At 43.9% G+C, this 17,530-nt stretch overlaps 1 protein-coding gene across 4 annotated transcripts; it reads right to left on the bottom strand.

Annotated features, from left to right (window-relative positions):
• Positions 1 to 35: 35 nt before the first annotated feature.
• On the bottom strand, positions 36 to 16,628 carry LOC149915222 (RANBP2-like and GRIP domain-containing protein 8). Of its 4 annotated transcripts, XM_090122870.1 has the most exons (18): positions 16,425 to 16,628; positions 15,288 to 15,355; positions 14,696 to 14,807; positions 13,774 to 13,926; positions 12,894 to 13,124; positions 12,369 to 12,514; positions 11,886 to 12,078; positions 11,190 to 11,347; positions 10,826 to 11,005; positions 10,656 to 10,739; positions 10,027 to 10,165; positions 9,756 to 9,853; positions 8,017 to 9,246; positions 6,507 to 6,680; positions 5,596 to 5,790; positions 3,985 to 4,739; positions 3,021 to 3,135; positions 36 to 1,637 (listed from the first exon to the last, which is right to left on the bottom strand). In XM_090122870.1, the coding sequence occupies exons 1-6, from the start codon at positions 16,497 to 16,499 to the stop codon at positions 12,392 to 12,394; spliced, it is 762 nt and encodes a 253-aa protein (XP_089978996.1). In that variant the 5' UTR covers positions 16,500 to 16,628; the 3' UTR covers positions 36 to 1,637; positions 3,021 to 3,135; positions 3,985 to 4,739; positions 5,596 to 5,790; positions 6,507 to 6,680; positions 8,017 to 9,246; positions 9,756 to 9,853; positions 10,027 to 10,165; positions 10,656 to 10,739; positions 10,826 to 11,005; positions 11,190 to 11,347; positions 11,886 to 12,078; positions 12,369 to 12,391. The 4 variants fall into 4 exon arrangements, with proteins under 4 accessions (XP_089978996.1, XP_089978997.1, XP_089978995.1 ...); XM_090122871.1 differs by lacking the exon at positions 16,425 to 16,628 and having other exon boundaries at positions 15,188 to 15,354; XM_090122869.1 differs by lacking the exons at positions 12,369 to 12,514; positions 12,894 to 13,124; positions 13,774 to 13,926; ... (1 more) ...; positions 15,288 to 15,355; positions 16,425 to 16,628 and having other exon boundaries at positions 11,886 to 12,074.
• Positions 16,629 to 17,530: the final 902 nt, after the last annotated feature.

Below are 17,530 nucleotides of genomic sequence, written 5' to 3'. Positions count from 1 at the left end.
CATGATATTAAAAATGAAAATATTTCTTCACATCTGCTCCACCCTCTACAAATATGGTTTTGTTTTGCTGCTTCCCTAATCCTGAACATCTGAGCATTTGAAATCCAGCAATGAAGAGTCACATACACATTTTTAGTAAACATCCAGCTGAACATCTGTACATCCACTCAACACACAACTCTTGCCTGGTGTATGTTCTTGCTCTATCCTGACTGCAATACTGTTGCTAATCATGTCATGGCATTTATTGTCTGCAGGGATGCCAGCATATTTCAATCACCTGCCCTTCATCGCTGACAAATTTAGGATCCACCTGCAAATTTGCAGAACTCCCAAATGTAATCCTCCTTTATTTATCCAAGCAGAGATGTGTACACAACACCTTGCACCTGGCTTCCAAAGAATAAAGGTCTATCCATTATGGTGCTCGACTGCACAGTCAAGGGAGTCTGGAGGGAAACGGTACAACTACATATACCTCTTCTTTAAATGCTAGGTGCTGTCCTCTGACAAATTTAGTCTTTGTTAGTCTTCAGCAACCGGATGAAAGAGCTGCTTGATGCAGCTCATCTTAACACACGGTCATCTTAGAATTGCAGCTGTAAGGAAGACCACGCCATTCAAAAGCTTTGTGTTAAACCACTACTCCTGAGTGGCAAGTCGTCTTTATGTTCTTCGGGAAAACTGGGTGTCATTAGCTGCTCTCATTTAAACATCTGTAAAAGCTTGAAACAGCTCAACATAAGCAACACTAAGCTTGAAGAGCAACTAGATTCTGATTAGCCCAGCTATCCTGAAAATAAGAATTACAACTATTGTTTTGTACTTTTAGATCACTAAAATAACATTCCTTTTACTGTCTTTAACATTTCAACCCAAAAGTTACAAAAAAAATGCACTGAAGTGATTCTGATACGTTATTAATGACAAAGATTACATTTTCAGCACCACTGCATCTTGTGAAGAAAGTACATGCTACAGGATATTAAAGTACATGCTACAGGATATTTTCACAACAAAAGGCCTAGACTGCTTATCTTTATAACTTAAATGGAAGATAAAGAAGTAAATCTTGTACAGAGACTTGAAATATGAACTGTCACCTAAACTGCTTTAGAGATACTTACGTGGCAAGTAACTGGAAGCCATAGAAACGTTATAATGCCCACTAGCACTACGTTTGTCACAGAACTTTACTGCCTTTCCATATATCCTGCTTCTCACTTGGTGACATTTTCTTCTGCAAGGACCTCGCAATGCTTCCTGGGACATCTCCTGATTTTAGCTCCGCAGGCAGAGGTCTTTTCTCAGTGGAAGATCAGGCACATCAAGGTTGAAAATGGGATTAGGAGATGCATTTGCTGATCACTGCTGCACACTTTTCTAACCCTTTCATGGAAGCTGATCAGCGATATTCCAGGTAAGTACGTTAACCTTTACACTTGTGAAAGACAACGTGTCAGCTGATGCTTACCCCCACGTGCCACTGTTTGCCCATAGCGTTCACCACACGTCCTTCAACTGGTCTTCTACGTGCTCCACAGATGGGGACGCCCATTTTGTCACGGCAGGTAAACCATATAATTATTCTCCTTTCGGTTCGTGAGCATCAGCAGTGAATTCCTTCCTGTTCAAAACTTCATTAATTGAGAGCATGAATAGAACAATTTCAACTTCAGAGCTTCCGTAGAGATCATTTAATTTTTAGCACTTGTTTCAGTAACAGGATTTATACTATAATAATGTCTTTAGCAGCATCAAATATGACAGTTCAATATGATTATTTTTTTTTAAACAAGCTTGATTGATTCTGAGAAAAGCCTGCTAAGTAGGATGCATCAAATCTCTATGAAAATAGCTACGGAGCTTGTCTCAAACAGGTTAGAAAGCTGTAGTCATGCCTGGCTTACATTCTGGCTCTCTTAGCACAGGTTTCTTTTAGATTTACTTAAATGTAATTGAAGGAAAGAAAAATGCACTCCTCTGCATTTTCCCCGTGATATCAAACATCAGAGAAAGAAAAATATAAGCTGACAATACCGCTGACAACACTACAGGTTGTTCTTCAAATCAGCCTCTGCCATGATAATGAAATGATAGCTTCCTTTGTACTAAAAAGCAAACAACTAGTAACGTGTGTTATATCCTACAATGCCCCCTCATCCATGCATCACTGGGGGATGTAAAAACATGCAGCTATGTATTCTGCAGCTGCAGAAGCTGATGAAACGAGATGAAGGAAATCTGAAAAGAAAAACACACTTTGTGCAACTCAACTAAAAGCAAAGAACATAGGCAAGATAATGACTGAAGCAGCCGAAGACAACCAATTTTCTGCCCTTTGTATTAGAAAAATAATGTCATTTTGCTGCTATAAGCAAGTTTGCACCCAGATTTCCTATTTCCTATGGTACCACCCTGTGCTGCAAATTGCAGTCTTTCATCCCGCCCCACTCCCATGCTTTACCCTCAGACTCTTCAGAAATTTAGATTGGAAGCTGGATGGCAAAACGGGCCCTAACTCTCTACATAACCACATGTACTGCATTAAAAGCATGAAATCAATGGCTACACAGTTTACTTAAAAAAAAAACAAAACCGTGAAGGATCCCACTGAAATGAGCGCATTTATTAGTGAAAAAGGTGATAAACTGGACTCAAATTGGGGAACCCCTGTTGGGAAAATAAAAATCTATTTAAAAATGACAAAACTTCTGCATCTGATTTGTTTTTAAGTGTCTACCACAGTGTATCCTACTCATCCTGAAACATCACCAGGTACAAAACACACTTGACAGGAAATCTGGTGTCGAAGTAGACAAGTAGTTAATATTTTATGCACACATTTTAAGATATCCACTCTCAGTTTTGTGATGCATTCTTAGACCTTTTTCTCATAAAAGACACTTTGGTTACTCCATCTCAGCAGGAAAGCCTTAGGAACCATAACCTCTACATCCCTCCCAACTGTCATTCCATTTTCATCATTATCAGTGATAGAAGGAAGGGTGAAGACCCACCTGCCGTTATTCTTGACAAATCCAACTCCTGCCAATACTTGTTGGCAGATATCACAGCAGAAGCACTTCCAGTGGTTGTTCATAGCTTTAGTAACGCAACCAATAACAAACTCACCTGTAGGAAACATAGTAACAGGATGTAAAATGCCATGCTACACAAAGTTAAAAGAAGCCTGCAACTGAATTGCTAGAATTACATCACCTTGCTCCTCTTCTAGAAAAGGACACTTTTCAACTGTTGTTCACACAGTGTTGGCTTCTACTCCACTAGGCCTAGAATCAAGGCTTGAAAGAGCTCCATACTCAAAGCACAACAGAACTGAGTTTGGATGGCCCTGACCCTCCTGCGAGAAAACTCCTGCAGTCAAAGTACAGTAGAATACAAAGACACACAGAGATACAGCAGGAGAATGCACTTGCTAAACAGCAAATCCAACACGCACACCAATTTCTGATCTACCACAGAGTCCTGTGCTGGGAGGCACTGAGGAAGTGAGAAAACTACCATTTCATATTCTCTGCTGCACAGCCATGCCAAACACTCACGCTGTTCTCTGCACGCACGCTGCAGCCAAGGCCCTGAGCAGCGCAAACGCTGCCTGCAATACGTCGGGAGCTCCGCCTCCTGCTGCTGCCAAAGGCTGACACCCGGCTCTGAAGAGCCTACAGATCCAACAGCTGCCAAAGAGAAGTGATCAGGCAGATAACAGGTATGAACGAAACGAAGTCTAACATGCAAGTCTGTGGCATTCCCATGAAGTCATAGCTTTCCAAGAATAAAATGCGATGGTCTCTAGAAGTGTCGGGAAAGCTTGAGGCATCGCTGCTGACTGCAGCCCTGCTGATTTCGGCTACTCTCACCACATTCAAGAACTGGAAAAGCTCACTTTCAGGCAGGATTCATGGAGTGCTGCAGCCCAGATGGGTTTTTTCTCTCAATGAAAAGCCTTCACATTAAGCTTACCTGACATCGAAGTCACTAACTATTCTGTGAAATGTGGTATTCTTGAACCCACAAGCCTTTCTCCCCTGTGCACAGGGCCCTGAAATTTTCAGCTGTTCGAGGGACAATATTTGAAAGCAGCTCCGTGGTTGTGTGTCCTACAGGTTCGTCACTGGCAGAAACAAAATACACAACAACAGGGTTGGTGTCCTTTGACAGCTCCGCTGCCAGAGAGAGGTGGCCCTTCTGCAGCTCTGACAAGCTTTCCTGGCATTCTCCAAATCTCCTCTCAAAAGAATTAGCCAGTTCTTGAACTTTAGCTCTGACCCCAAATTGCTCTACTTTCACTTCACCATCTGAAAACAAATCCGAGATTTCCTTAGCTCTAGTCACTGCAGCCAGAGATCAGCAGCTTTTGTTCTGTATAATCTCCAGGGTAAAACAAAGCCAAACAAACTACAGAAGATACTGAAAAGAACTGTAAAAACCACTCAACCGACTAACCAGCATCACCTGTAGCTGTCCAAATTAAAACACTGTTTGATGTTTCAGAGGGCACTAAGTTCATTTCTTTAGCGATGACATGCTTTGCACACACCTCAAGAACTTGGTCCCTTCTCATAAGGATCCTGTAACACTTCTTCTGTGTATGGAAGAGGACCCTGAGCTCTCCAACACCGCGCTCCTTCCACTGAGCAGCATCTCTGGCCCAACTGTAAAATTTTGCCCTCTCTTTGAAGGGAATTCCTTCATCTTCTTCTCCAGACTACCTCCACCTAAAACACAGCACAGTAATGCATGATTTCCCCCAGAAATTGTCACCAACAACACTGTTACAATTCTGACATCATAATCCAAAATTATTCGATGTTTTCCTTTCTTCAGTGGCTTTGTACCCACAGCTCTATACTCATCATGCACTGAAGTGACCGAACAGCCCTGCCTTCTCAAAAGGAGAGAGCCCAACAGATTTCAGCCTTTGAAATTCATTTTTAAGCTATCAAGTGTGCCGGCATATTTCCCAGTGAAATTTCAGGTCTGCTGAATGATGTGCTGAGTGATAACCCAGCACTGTTAGCATTCCAGGTGTTCCCCTTATGAAGGCTGCTAAGTAACTTAATACTGGCATTTGATCAGAATAAGAATCAACTGAAAATAATAAATGGAGGCCTCACAGCTGCGTATCCTCCTCACTTTATATGTGCACATTACTGCCTTTTAACATCCTTCAATTAACACATCTTCCACAGTTAAAGAAAAGCTTGAAAGAACTGGAGAAACATGTGACAGACAAGCATTTCTGAAGGAGAAAAAGAGCAGGCAAGGCAAGAAAGAAAACAACAGACGTCATAATATGATTAACGGATGAGGAAAGGCAGACAAGATATTGCAGAAAGAGGAAGACAACATTTTGCAGACTTCATCAGATTAACTGTTCCAATTAAAGGACACTACATACTGTTTTTTGGTGCTCTATCAGTCTTGCTTAGTCATTATACTAACCTGCAATTAAGTTCTATTCTTTACAGGAAGCCAAACTAGAAGACTACAGTCATTGTAAGCTTCTCCTCTTATTAGGCATACTAAGGTTAAACACGAAATCCAGACATGAACAACTGAGTTAAGCCTTACAAAGCTACATCAGGCTTCTTCAAGCAAGTTGTTCTACTTCCTAAAAAGCTGTATCACCACCTCCTGGTAAATTCTCTGACACGCGAGCAGTTTCTGTGGATTCTGCTTCTCCGCTGCTGGCAGCTGACTGCACAAATACTGTTGCTGTTGCTTCACTGGTTGATGGAGTATGTAATTCTTCCTTACTTGTAGAGACTGAGTCAGTACGATTAATAAAACAGTAAGCAAATAAGCCATAAGAGCCTAAGATACAAACTTCAAACTCCATTAAGTCTGGACACTAAGAATAACGACTCCCTCCAAAAAAACCACATTTTCTCTCTCCCCTCCCCCTCCCTTCCAGAAATTGTAATTAAATGAAGAAATTTATCAACAGCAGTACAGTAAAAACAAGATAGTAAGTTCTCAGTCTCCAACTTTCCTATAGTGCTACTAATGTTTCAGAACAGCTAACTACCAGGGATTAAGGGAAGTGAACAACTGGGGAAAAACAAAAAGCAAACAAGAATTGTTGTTGGAAGCTTTCAGACATTCTTCATCACTCTTAAAACACACACAGCTTTGACTCAACAAGAGACTGAAGTACCTTTGAAGCAGTACGATTCCAAAACAAGCACCATTTCCCTTGGAAACTGCTCTGAAATCACTTAACTCTTACATACCTGCTAGGAGGAATTCTACTAGCCAAAGCTGTTTCTACTTTAGGAGGCAAAGCTGTTTCCTTTCTCTCCCAGAGAAACTTAAGTTCTTAGTAGTACCATAGTTCCAGTGCCAGAACAGACTTGAGACACAGTCAAAGAAGTCAAGTAGTTTCTAATCTGCCAGACGCTTTATTTCTCACTAAGTGAAAATAGTCTAAGAATAATACTGCAACTTTATTGCCTAAACTTTCGTAAAGACTTGACTCGTACTTTTTCTTTGAGTTTTTACTTCTTTCTGAGAGCCTTCTGGACTGGCATCCTCCGCACTGCTACTAAAGCCACAGACAGACGTAGAAGGGACCTGTGGAGTTTCTCCTTTAGCCTTCTGCTCAGAAGATTTAGTTTCCCAAGCAGTAACACATTCACGTTTGACTGGGGGGCCTGCTGCAAAGCACAAAAATTAGTGGAAAACAGCTGATAAGACAGCTAAATACCGTGATCATTTTTGGCACATACATTATAAAGTAACCTAACGATATTCAGAACATCTTAAATGTAGAGCTTTTGAAATAACATCATTATGTAAAAAGACACTCATTCAGGATAACCAAGGAACTGTAAATCCGTCATACTTGGGTTTTCTGCTGCTATCAAAGAACCTCCATGCAATAATGAAGACTTCAATCTTGCAACTGCCACTACAGATACTAGCTTCCTTTGACATTTACTTATATTTCCAGTAGCTCAATACGTGCCACCTTTTATTAGTACACAGACACTCACAGCCTCAGAAAGAGTGACTGGCCAAATGGAAGATGACAGTTTTTCTCAATTTAAATATTGTAAACTTATTGTAAATAATTGTCTGTTGGTTCTAGTAGCACTATACACTTTCCTTTTGAAATTCACGTCTCAGACCAAGAACAGGTCAGCATTTTCATGTTGTTACAAGAATTATTGATGGCCATACGCCAAACAAAATACAACCACAGAGAAGAGCCATATGGGTATCATCTACAGAGGAAAAGCAAAACCAAGGACTGAAAAAGAAAGTAAGAAACAGAAAGCAGTCAGCAGCAGCGTGTGCTACCGATGAACTTTGAGCATTTGGAACTCCAGATGATATTAACCAGAGACTGAATAGAGCTTATTTCACAATACTTCTGGGAAGTACAAGAAGAAAAACCACGACAAACAAAGGCTCCAGCTAAAGATGTGAAGTTACTGGAAAGGAATGGAAGCAGACAAGAAGGATGCCTCCTAGTTGAAGGGATAATTCGAGTTGAAGCTTAAGCACAACTGCTGTTTTCGGAGTTTACCAGTCAGAGCGAGGCCTGAGCACAAACACTGCCAGTTCAACACAAAAAATGCACTGTCAGCACTTCACCCTGACATTTTAAACAACGCCTCGTTGTTTAAACAATATTAGCATCTCCTGGTTCTAGCAGTACCAAACTCCTTCCCTACAAAAAAAGCAACACTAAGATCAACTCTGACGCCTCGGACAGATTCCAAAATCCTACCCGCAACTCCCTTTCTCACTACAGAGTTGCACTGAGTCCCGCATAAGGCACGCTTCTGTTCTTACGTGCAAAGAACTACAACTTCATATTTACTCAAGTTGAAAGTCTAGGATTTGAAGATTCACAGACGTGCATTAGAACTGAAAGAAACAACATACTATTAAGACAGAAGAAGTAATACACAATGACCAGCGTTAACAAGTGACTGACTAATGAGCTGCACACTTGAATAAATTACTGGTTCAATTAACACTCACCTTTCTCCAGGATTTTAAACGAGAAGTTGGAGGGCCCACCCTGTGCCGAAGGAGCCGGCTGGGATGCCTCGCTCTCCCAAGGTTTCTGAGCAGCACTACAGCTTTTGGGTGGTTCAGCTACTCCCGCTTTTTCCTGCTCTGCTTTACGAGATGCTGAAGTTCCTTCATCGCTCTTTCTTGGACGATTCAAGCTGAATCCAAAGAGGGAGCCGGGGGCTGAAGTATTCCCAAACGGGAATGTCTCTTTGTTACTGAAAACGCTCCTGACAATTCAGATCTAAATACAAACTTTGGAGCAGAAACCTCCGTTTTTGCTGGCGTTTCAGAGGTGCTTGATACCTCTAAAGCTTCTACGGTGGCATCAGAAGCATCACCACCATGGCCGAGGTCGCTTCTCTCCCTGGTAGCTTCCTCCAGCACAGCTACAGCGTTGTTACCACAAGGAGATGCTTTGGCTGCATTAGTACGAGAAACATGAGATGTTACCAACGTGCCTTTCTCACGGGTGTGCTCACTCTTGTCCCTGTCTGCTGTTTCTTCAGACTGGAGTGCAACTCCACTACTCGAAGGCAGTTCGTTTTTGTCTTTTTCATCCATGTTTGTCAAGTCAGTTGTACACTCTTTGGATGGATCATCTTTCTTAGCGGTATTTTTACTGGACTCCTGTATACCAAATTTAAATCCACCGAGAGGCATCCACATTGAAAAATTACATCCTTCCTCTGCAGGCTTTGCTTCACCATCTGCAAGATTCTGAGAGGTACATGCTGGTGTTTTCCCTTCAAGTTTCAAGGAAAATTCTTGAAGAGATACTTCTGAATTAGTTTTGCTTGTATTCTGGCAAGTAACACATTTTGGGGCAGTGGGTTCATTTCTTACTAAACAGATGTCACAGTTCCACTGGCCTTCCTTTTTAGCAAAGGCAGATCCCAATTTGTCCTGTGCGGCACTAACACTGGATTCTAGAGGTTTTAAAACCACACGTTTTGTGAAATAGCCTGGTTCAGGCAGTGGTGGATTTGTGCTTGCCTGTGGAAGGCTGTAGTTGTAGCGATCACCACAAGGCAAAATGATTCCAGCAGATGGAGCATCAAAATGCCAAGGTGCGCCATACGTGTCTTGAGGAAACATGGCAGCGCAAGTGTTTCGCAGAGGTGGCGTGCGGATTGCTTGTTGATGAGCATATCTACGCTGCTGAGGTGCAAGTCCATCCATGCCACAGACAGGTGCCTAAAGAAAAAGCACCGTTACTTCCTTGTGGAAAAGGAGGAAAAGGGATTAGGGTGCTAAAGCCCATGCAACATGTACTCTTAATAGCAAGGCGTACCATAAAATGAGATTTCAACTCTAATCAGTTTTAACTAAAATCATACGTTCAAAACTTGAGTGGTATCTGAAAACACAGACTGGGGAGAAGCGTAAGCTGAATAGACTCATTTTTCTTTAGTATTTAAAAAAAAAAAAAAAATCAAGCCCCCATACTATTTTGGGGAAAAGAACAATGCAGACAACGAGCAGAGGACATATGTTAGCAGGTTAAAAACATGCTTTGCTGGCTGTTTCTCCCAAACCCAATATCCCAAAGCTTAGCTGATTACGGAACTTTCTGCCTGTCTCCAGCAGACCTCAAGTTTAGTAAACGCTCTCTAGGGAACCGCAGTTATATCCTGCTACACACAGAAACAAAACCAGTTCACCACATCAGTAGAAATGGCTTGAGCGGATTCGTATGTCCTCACCTTTGTTGGTGTTACACTGGTTGCAGCAGTTCTTTGAAGATACTGCGAGTTACAAGCAGGTGACTGGCTACAGTGAACAGATGGGCCAGAGGTAGCAACTGAAAAGGAACACCAAGAAAGGAGCTTATATCCAGTTTTTGTGATTACTGACTTGAGTGAACTTTCCCAGGGGACCAGTTTTACTCATTCATCTCAGAACACTGCAGAAACATTTTAAGAAGTCTTACTCCGTTTAGCTAAGTGTTCAATTAAAAATTCAGCATCAACTTACCCCTTAAAGGAGCTTCATGAAGATTTTGTGCTCTCCAATAACCATCTGACACTGTATCTGTTTCATAGCTTCCAGCAGGCCAGCAGTGAGATGATACATTTACACTGGAACTATTACGTTTCATTTCCCATATTTCATTCTATTAAAGACAGTGTTTCAATTAAGAGCATGTAAACATATTACATTGGTATTTGGAGAAAACCTAAGGAACGATCCCTACGCTCCTCTGCTATTTAAAAGCATGTTCAAGGTCTGAGACACACACACAAAAAAGATGAGTTAAGTGCTGCAATAACCTATGATCTTCCCATGCTTTACGAAACTGAGACTGTTCCCTGAAGCTAGAAATAAACCCAGAACAAAGATGACAGTAGCTAAGCTGAAGAAAGCACAACTTTCTGCACGCACAATCCTCAGGATTGCTTCCCATATCTGAGTACCAAATCAGAGTTTGTAGGCAACAAAGTTTTACTCTTGAACTCACTTTAAGCAGATGTTTATAGCAGTTCTCTTCACTGAGTTTTAAGAGGTAGCCTGGTAAGGGAAGTTCAATGCTTGGGTCACAAAGTACTTACCAGAACAAAAAGATCAACTGTTCTGCATCGAATATAGTGACTAAAGTTGCTTACCGTTAAAGCTTCCACGTGCTGACACAGCTTTTGAAGTAAGGACTTGTGATCTTCTGCCCACTGAGAGAGAGTCTTAGGAGAAAACTGGAAAGAAAAGAACAAAACTAATTGAACTTGGATTTTTTTATACAAACGTAACACTTCCCTAGAAGAGTAACCGGCTAATATACCTGGTAGGTATTTGTTGGCGAGAAAGAGAACTTCTTAGGTGATGGAATTGAATATTTTACTTCCACGTGTGCAGCTGGTGAGATATTTCCGGAGGCAAGACTTCCCTCTTCACCATTCTCTCCAAGCTCCTGGATCACTGCATTCAGCATTTCCGTTACAGCTTTAACAGATACCGGCAGCTAGAAATGTATTTGAAACGCAAGTCATGATCGCAATTCTTCCTCAGAGCAAGAGGCTGTGCTCTGATCTACGGCTGCACAGCTTGCAAGGCTTTCTGCACAGAAATTCTGGGTGTTTTTTGTTGTTTTTGTTCCCCCAGGAAAGCCCTATATCTGTTAACATTAACGTAAGACGACAACTCACACAAGCATTAATTCTTTTACTTAGTCAGCTACTGACGGGTCAGAGGAGCTTTCGTCAATGATCTTCATCAGGTAATGCTTTCTTTTAACAAGATAGGCTTTGCGTTCTTCTGGTAACGTATCACCACTCTCAACCTCTTCTGCCTTTCTTTGATAAAGCTAAGTAACAGCATATGGATTAGGAATAATCAGTCAGAATGTAAGTAATAGAAAAGCATTTTGAGGTAATGCAATTTACAAACTTACAATGGCAAGATTCCAGTACGAAACCACTTTCTTAATAGCTTCAAACGCTAGTAAAGCATCATCTGCTGATTTTATTCCATAAAGCAAAGAATTAAGCTTGATCAAGCTCTGCTGCTTATGGAATTAGTATATGAGAGCTACTCAGGTCATTCCCCTCCCCCCCATACCACTAACCTTAATACTAGTTATTTTAGCTGCATTACAGAGAAGGGAATAGCCTATAGGAAACACACTCATTAGCCCTTAGTCACTTTACTTCTGACAAGTGAAACAGATGAGATTTTCTTCACACTACTTGAAATCTTTTAAACAAGTATGGAAGGGTAAGATTTGGCCAGGAGACAGCCTTAAAAACAGTAGTTAGTTTTTGGAATGCAGGCGTTCAGTGCGCATACAGTGAGAGCATTCAAGAACTGCAACAATTACAGGCACAAACTGAAGAGTGACTTACGTGGAAACTTTTCAGATAACACAATGCTGCGAGTTCACATGCATCTCTCCATTGTGTCTCGTTGTTCTGGGCCGTTTTCAGCAGGAAAGTTCCAGCGTGCATGTAGAAGTGTCCTTTCATTTCAAGGAAGGTACGAGACAGCTCATCAGGTCCATCCGCACACGGCTTCACTGAGTGAAGCACACAATCAAAACTGGAACATAGAAAAGATTCATTTTCAACCAAGTCCTGGTCTCCCAGGATTTATACTAGACCCCTATCACTGAGTCTTCTCTGAGGCCTTTAGCTCAGACACAGCTTGCGGATCAAGCCTAGCAACATTTGCTCTTTGCAGTTAGTACAGAGGAACTCCTCTTCCATCCATAAAACAGCTACTCACTGAAAATGATGCCTGCTAGAAGTTCGGTGACCCAGAAAAAATATTCAATTTTTTTCTTTTTTTTTTTTTCTTTTTTTAAATAAGCAGAACAGTTAAAAGAGTACCTTTCAAGGGCCCCTCTGCTTTGTCAAACATCTCTAGAAGCAAGCGTCATTTTAGCCAAGCTAGAATAGGCCAGCAGATGATCCTTCTTGACAGCTCTCCAATTATTTTTATCAGCCTCCAAGTCTCGTACTGATTCAAGATATTCCTAAAGAATAAAGTTCATCACAGAATGAGGAACCGCCATCCTTCTATGAAGGCAAGAGTTTCTCCAGAACTTCTTGCTACATAATCCAGTTTCCCAGGTGAGATGTTAACGTATTCTTCAGCAGCAATGTTCCAGGAACTATTTGCCTCAGCAATTCCCTCCCTGATGGAGCTGCTGTATCTAACTTAATACCTCAGCTAGAAACTAAACAACGCTTTAAGGCTTAAGAAAATCCTAAATAAATCACTGTTTCCACAGACATTACATTTAAAGGAGTTAAGCCACTTGAGAATTAGCTGCCATTGTAACGATACTAAGAGAATAACACCGGTTTCAAGGACATGGGAGATTATGACAGGATCAAAACATGATTAAATACCTCAAATGTCTTTATGACGCACAAACACCACTCCAAGCTGGAGTCTACAGCTATTTTCTTCTCCGCCTCCTGACAATGAAGCACAGCATCTCTTAATCTATTATTTGAACGGTAGAGAGCAACCAGTCTGATGTTAAGGTAGGGATCGTCTGGTCTCGCATAGAGCTCGGTTTGAGTCATATCAAAGAGCTGATTCCAGCCATCTTCGCCTTTACGCTCCAGTAACTGCTCCTATCACATACGAAGGCAACACGTTAAAATTTCATTCTCTACGAGAGCCTCTTCAGCAACTATGTTACCTGACTGTTTTCTCATCGCCATTACAGGCTACATTACTCAAACTGCTCTGGAAAGCTGGTAGGTGCTACAGAGAGTTTGACAAACATTTTAGAAGTGAGGGAAAAAAAAAAAAAAAAAACACAAAACCCAAAGCTTTAGAGTTTGCATCCTGTAGATGCTAAGTTAGATGCTAAGTTAAGACTGTCAAACCACCTGGTTCAAAGATGACACACGTCAATACAGAACAGCTTGTCTAAAAAAAATAAAATAACATAACCACACAAAAAATCCCAAAGCACAAGCCTCTCAAGACTTTGATTTCATTGCAGTTGTGCTCCAGAAAACTAACACCTGTACAAAAGTGAGATTGTATGACTGAAAGCATTTACACAGTATTAGGGAATAACAGCATCTCATACACTTGACAGTTTTCAACTCAAATTAAAAAAAACTAGAAAGCAGTGTAGTCATGTAATAGAGACAATACTTAACCTATCTAATCTTGACCTCTTGGATAATATTACTACCATGGTTTTCCCATCGCTTGACGCAACTAAAGTTTCTTCTAGGCACAGAACAGAGATCAGAAGCAGGAATTTACCTTCAATCTGTAAGCAGCAGGATTCCCAGGGAAGAGCCTGGCAGCTTTCTCAACCCAGTACTCTGCTCTTCCATCAGCGATGTCGTTACTGCATAGTAACTCTGCAATCTTCAGTACAAGATCTTTCTGCATTGGATTCAGCTCCACAGAACGCTGGTTTTCCCCATGCATGCACATAAGAAAAAAGGTTACTAGTAACTTGATCTTGCAGTCCACGTAGAACAAGAAAGAAAACATGTCAAACATGTCCCCCATTAAACAGACCCAGCAAGTCAAATTAGAACTATCAATAAATACTTTCTCACTACTTTAAGAAAAGCCTTTTTCCCTTTCAAGAAGGCCACCATTGGTTTGTAACACCCAGACAACTGCTGGAATTCAGAACACCATAAGAGAAACAATGTCAAAACCAGCTCCTCTACCACCCGCTGCTGCTCTACTCAGACAGCCAGACCAGGGGTATCTCTAGCCTAACCTAATACGGAGGCTTCCGGAAAACAGAATTAAGTCACAAAGACTGATGGCACTCAGTCACTGTGCTGGCAACAAGACTTTTGTGTGTATCCTCTCCCTCCCCGGTGCCCGAATAATGAAACACAGACTGTGAAGTTCACATTTATATGCTTACCTAATCGGAACTGTATTTGCCCCATTCCCTCTACTTCTGAGGAAACAAACAAACAAAAAGCCCACCGCTAACAAGAAAACAAACAATGCAACTGAAAAACACTCTCAGTCCAGTCTTTCAGTAGCAGCCAGATTACTGCTGTCACCATAATCCCTACTGCAGAATTCTACAGGGCTCACATATTCTTAGTCCAAAGGGCAGCGGGAAGAAGACTATCAGAGCAGGAAGCACAAAGATCAAGTCCATTTACAAAGGAATAAAGCAGGACATCAGGGAGGTGAGGGAGGTGCTTACCTTGTAACACCCAAAAGCTTCTTCCGTGTTATCCTGAGCCTCGTAGATCTGTCCCAGAAACCTGTGCGCTTTGGGATCTCTCTCTCGGACACTGAGATAAATAGATGTATATCTACAGAGTAAATAAAGAAAGAAAGAAAAACCAGAAGGATCAGTATTCCTCAGTATTACAAGTCCCCCCACACCTTGCAGCTAACGTGGGACTTTAATCTGTCATACAGGACAGTTAGCTGTATTTAGTTCAAGGGGCTTGATCTAGATCTTCAAGTAAGGCACATTATTGCTACACGTACAGATGTTGCATATTTGCCTGCAAGCACTGGCCTTCATTAAATAAAGCAGTAGCTCACAGGAACTGTAAGAAGGACGTAACACGATGGCATAAAAGACATTTCTACCGGATGGGTTTTTACAGCACCACGTAACTACCCATGCTTTAAGTTGCCGTTTTAGGAAGATTTAAATGGCACCATATTTCCCATTTGCTGCTACCTTAAAACAGCATGACAACGGTCTTCATTTCTCCACTCTACTTCATTTAGCTTTCCCATCACACTTTAAAGAACAGAACAACATACGTAACGTTTATTACCTCTTAGCAAGTTCATATTCTTTTATCTCAAAGTACAGCTTAGCAAAAAAGAATCCTTTTAACGATCTCTGAAGAAAAAAAAACAAAGGGTACATTTTAAATATACAGTACTTTTGAAGTAATTGAGTAGGGAGACCCTTCTTTCCAGGGGTGCATAATACTTCCTAAAGTGTCTTCACAGTTATCAGCTCCAGTTCACTCCTTGTACTCTGGGCTTTGTTTTTGAAAGACACAGGAGTAAGAACATAACATTTCTTCCCAGTAACTGGCAAAGGCTACCAAAGCGAAACTGAGGTTAGTAGCAAAGCAAGTCCTCACACTTGTTACTTTTCACAAGCACACTTCCGACTAAAGAGAGGAGAATGGGGTCAGCTACATACAAGCTGTTTCTCTTGCAACCTATCTACGTTGCAGAAGAAAACAAATGCCACAAATCAAGCTCCTCCTGTCCATGCTTCTGTCACCTTCCTCTCTCGCCTGCCCCGCCTCCTCGTAAACGGGGCTGGAAAGGAATTTCAAAAGAAACGCCGGCAGCCTCGCACAACCCTCCTCTCCAAAATCAACGCAACAGGAAGACCAGCAGCTACTTCCATCACCGACCGCGCTCCACAGCCAGTCGTTCCAGAGAGCAGGGGATCACCCGGCTGCCCAGCCACCAACGCAGGCAGCAGAGCTATTTCCCCCCGCCTCTCCCTCTCTTCCTGCCGGCGTTTCACAACGCCGTCGCACCCACGGCAACAGCAGCCGCACAGCGGCCAAACGAGCCCAAAGCCGAACGGCACGCGTTCCCTATTCCGGCTCCTCGAGAGAGGGAAGGCCGGAAGCCCGGGGACCGTGCCCACGGAACGGGAGGGAGCCGAACTCCGCCCCGCCGCCGGGCTCCTTCCGAAGCCGCCGAGGGCTCAGCGGCTTTCCGAGGCGCGCAGCTGCGGCGAACCGCGTTTTCGAGGAGGCGACTCCGCGCCCGCCCGCCGGCAGCCTCCCTCGGCTTCGACTCCCCGCCGGAGGAGCCCGCCCTCGGGCCCGGCACCCGCGGGAGGGGCGGAGGGACGGGGCGGGCGGGGAGCGGCCCCCACCGCGGCCCGGGGAAGGCCGAGGGAGCGCCGCCGGCGGCGCCGGCCGGGCCGCAGCACTCACCGCTCTGGGAGAGGAGGCGGCGGCCTGCACGGAGGCGACGTACCGCTCCACCTCGGGCTTCGTGCGCCGTGCCATGGCCGGGAGAGGGAGCGAGCGAGAGGGAGCGGCGGAAGGCCGGCACTCGCGCGCCGCTAAGGGAGCTCCCCGCCGCACGCGGCGGAACGCCCTCCCTGCCGACCGCGGCGACGCGCGACGTCACAGCGCGGGGCGGGGCGGCGCATGCGCGGCGCCGAGCGGCCGGTTCGCGCTTGGGGCGGCGCATGCGCGGCGCCGAGCGGCCGGTTCGCGCTTCGCGCGGCGGCGCTTTGAGCCGCGGGACGTCGGGCCGCTCGGCGCGGGCTGCCGGGCGCCGCGAGGGGCTGCGCGCGCCGCCGGTCCCGTCCTCGGCCGGCCTGCCCTCGCGCGTCTTACGGAGCTCGGCGCGGTGAGGCGTACCGAGCCGCTCTGCTCACCCGTAGCGACGCGCCGCGGAGAGCGGAAGCGTCGTTTCTGCGTCGGGTATTGGAAAGGGCGGTTGATCTGAAGAAGCGCGCTGTGGCGCATCCTTAGAAACAGCTGATGTGAAAAGTGGAAGTTCCGTGCGCACATTAGTAGCGTGTTTTAGAAACGCAGTTACCGAGTTACGTGAGAAATCCTTTCTCACAAAGCTGCGGTAGGCTCTAGATGTCCTAAGCGATGTGGGTGTAGTGTTCTGAACCGGGAAACCCGCTGTGAGGTGGTTCGTTAGGCCAGCAGAAGTGAAACACATTGAACACGCTTTCAAGGAGCCAGGGCCTTTGCACGAAGCAGAGCTGTCCCACTCTGTGGGAACCTCAGGGTGCCGCAGGCGGGCTCCAAGACACTCCCCTCTGTCCTCCTTCCCAGCTTATCTCTGTGCGAGGACAGAGGGATGACCAGAACAGTGACCAGTGTAAAGGGCACAAATGCTAGCGGTAATTAAACAACTAAGAGCTTATGTTTCTGTGCTATCTTGGCGCCTGCCTGTCACATCCCAACTTCTCACGGAGTGAGACAGTCCGGCCTTGTGTAGAGGCCCTGGCTTCTCTGATGTTTGCTACATCTGTTTTTCTCTTGCTGGCAGTTTCTTATCTAACAGAACAACTCTA

The sequence above is a fragment of the Phasianus colchicus genome, chromosome 22, assembly GCF_987193195.1.
Source record: "Phasianus colchicus chromosome 22, bPhaCol1.hap1.1, whole genome shotgun sequence".
Taxonomy (NCBI): domain Eukaryota; kingdom Metazoa; phylum Chordata; class Aves; order Galliformes; family Phasianidae; genus Phasianus; species Phasianus colchicus.
Note: the sequence above shows the minus strand (reverse complement) of the source record. Positions and strands in the feature narration are given on the sequence as shown.

Coding starts and splice junctions, on each gene's coding strand:
- LOC149915222 (XM_090122869.1), bottom strand. CDS start 10,975: ATGCTGAATGCAGTGATCCAGGAGCTTGGAGAGAATGGTGAAGAGGGA. Junction 9,854..10,026: donor TCATGAAGCTCCTTTAAGGG/GTAAGTTGATGC, acceptor GTTCCTTTTCAG/TTGCTACCTCTGGCCCATCT. Junction 9,247..9,755: donor CCAGTGTAACACCAACAAAG/GTGAGGACATAC, acceptor CTTTTTCTTTAG/GCACCTGTCTGTGGCATGGA.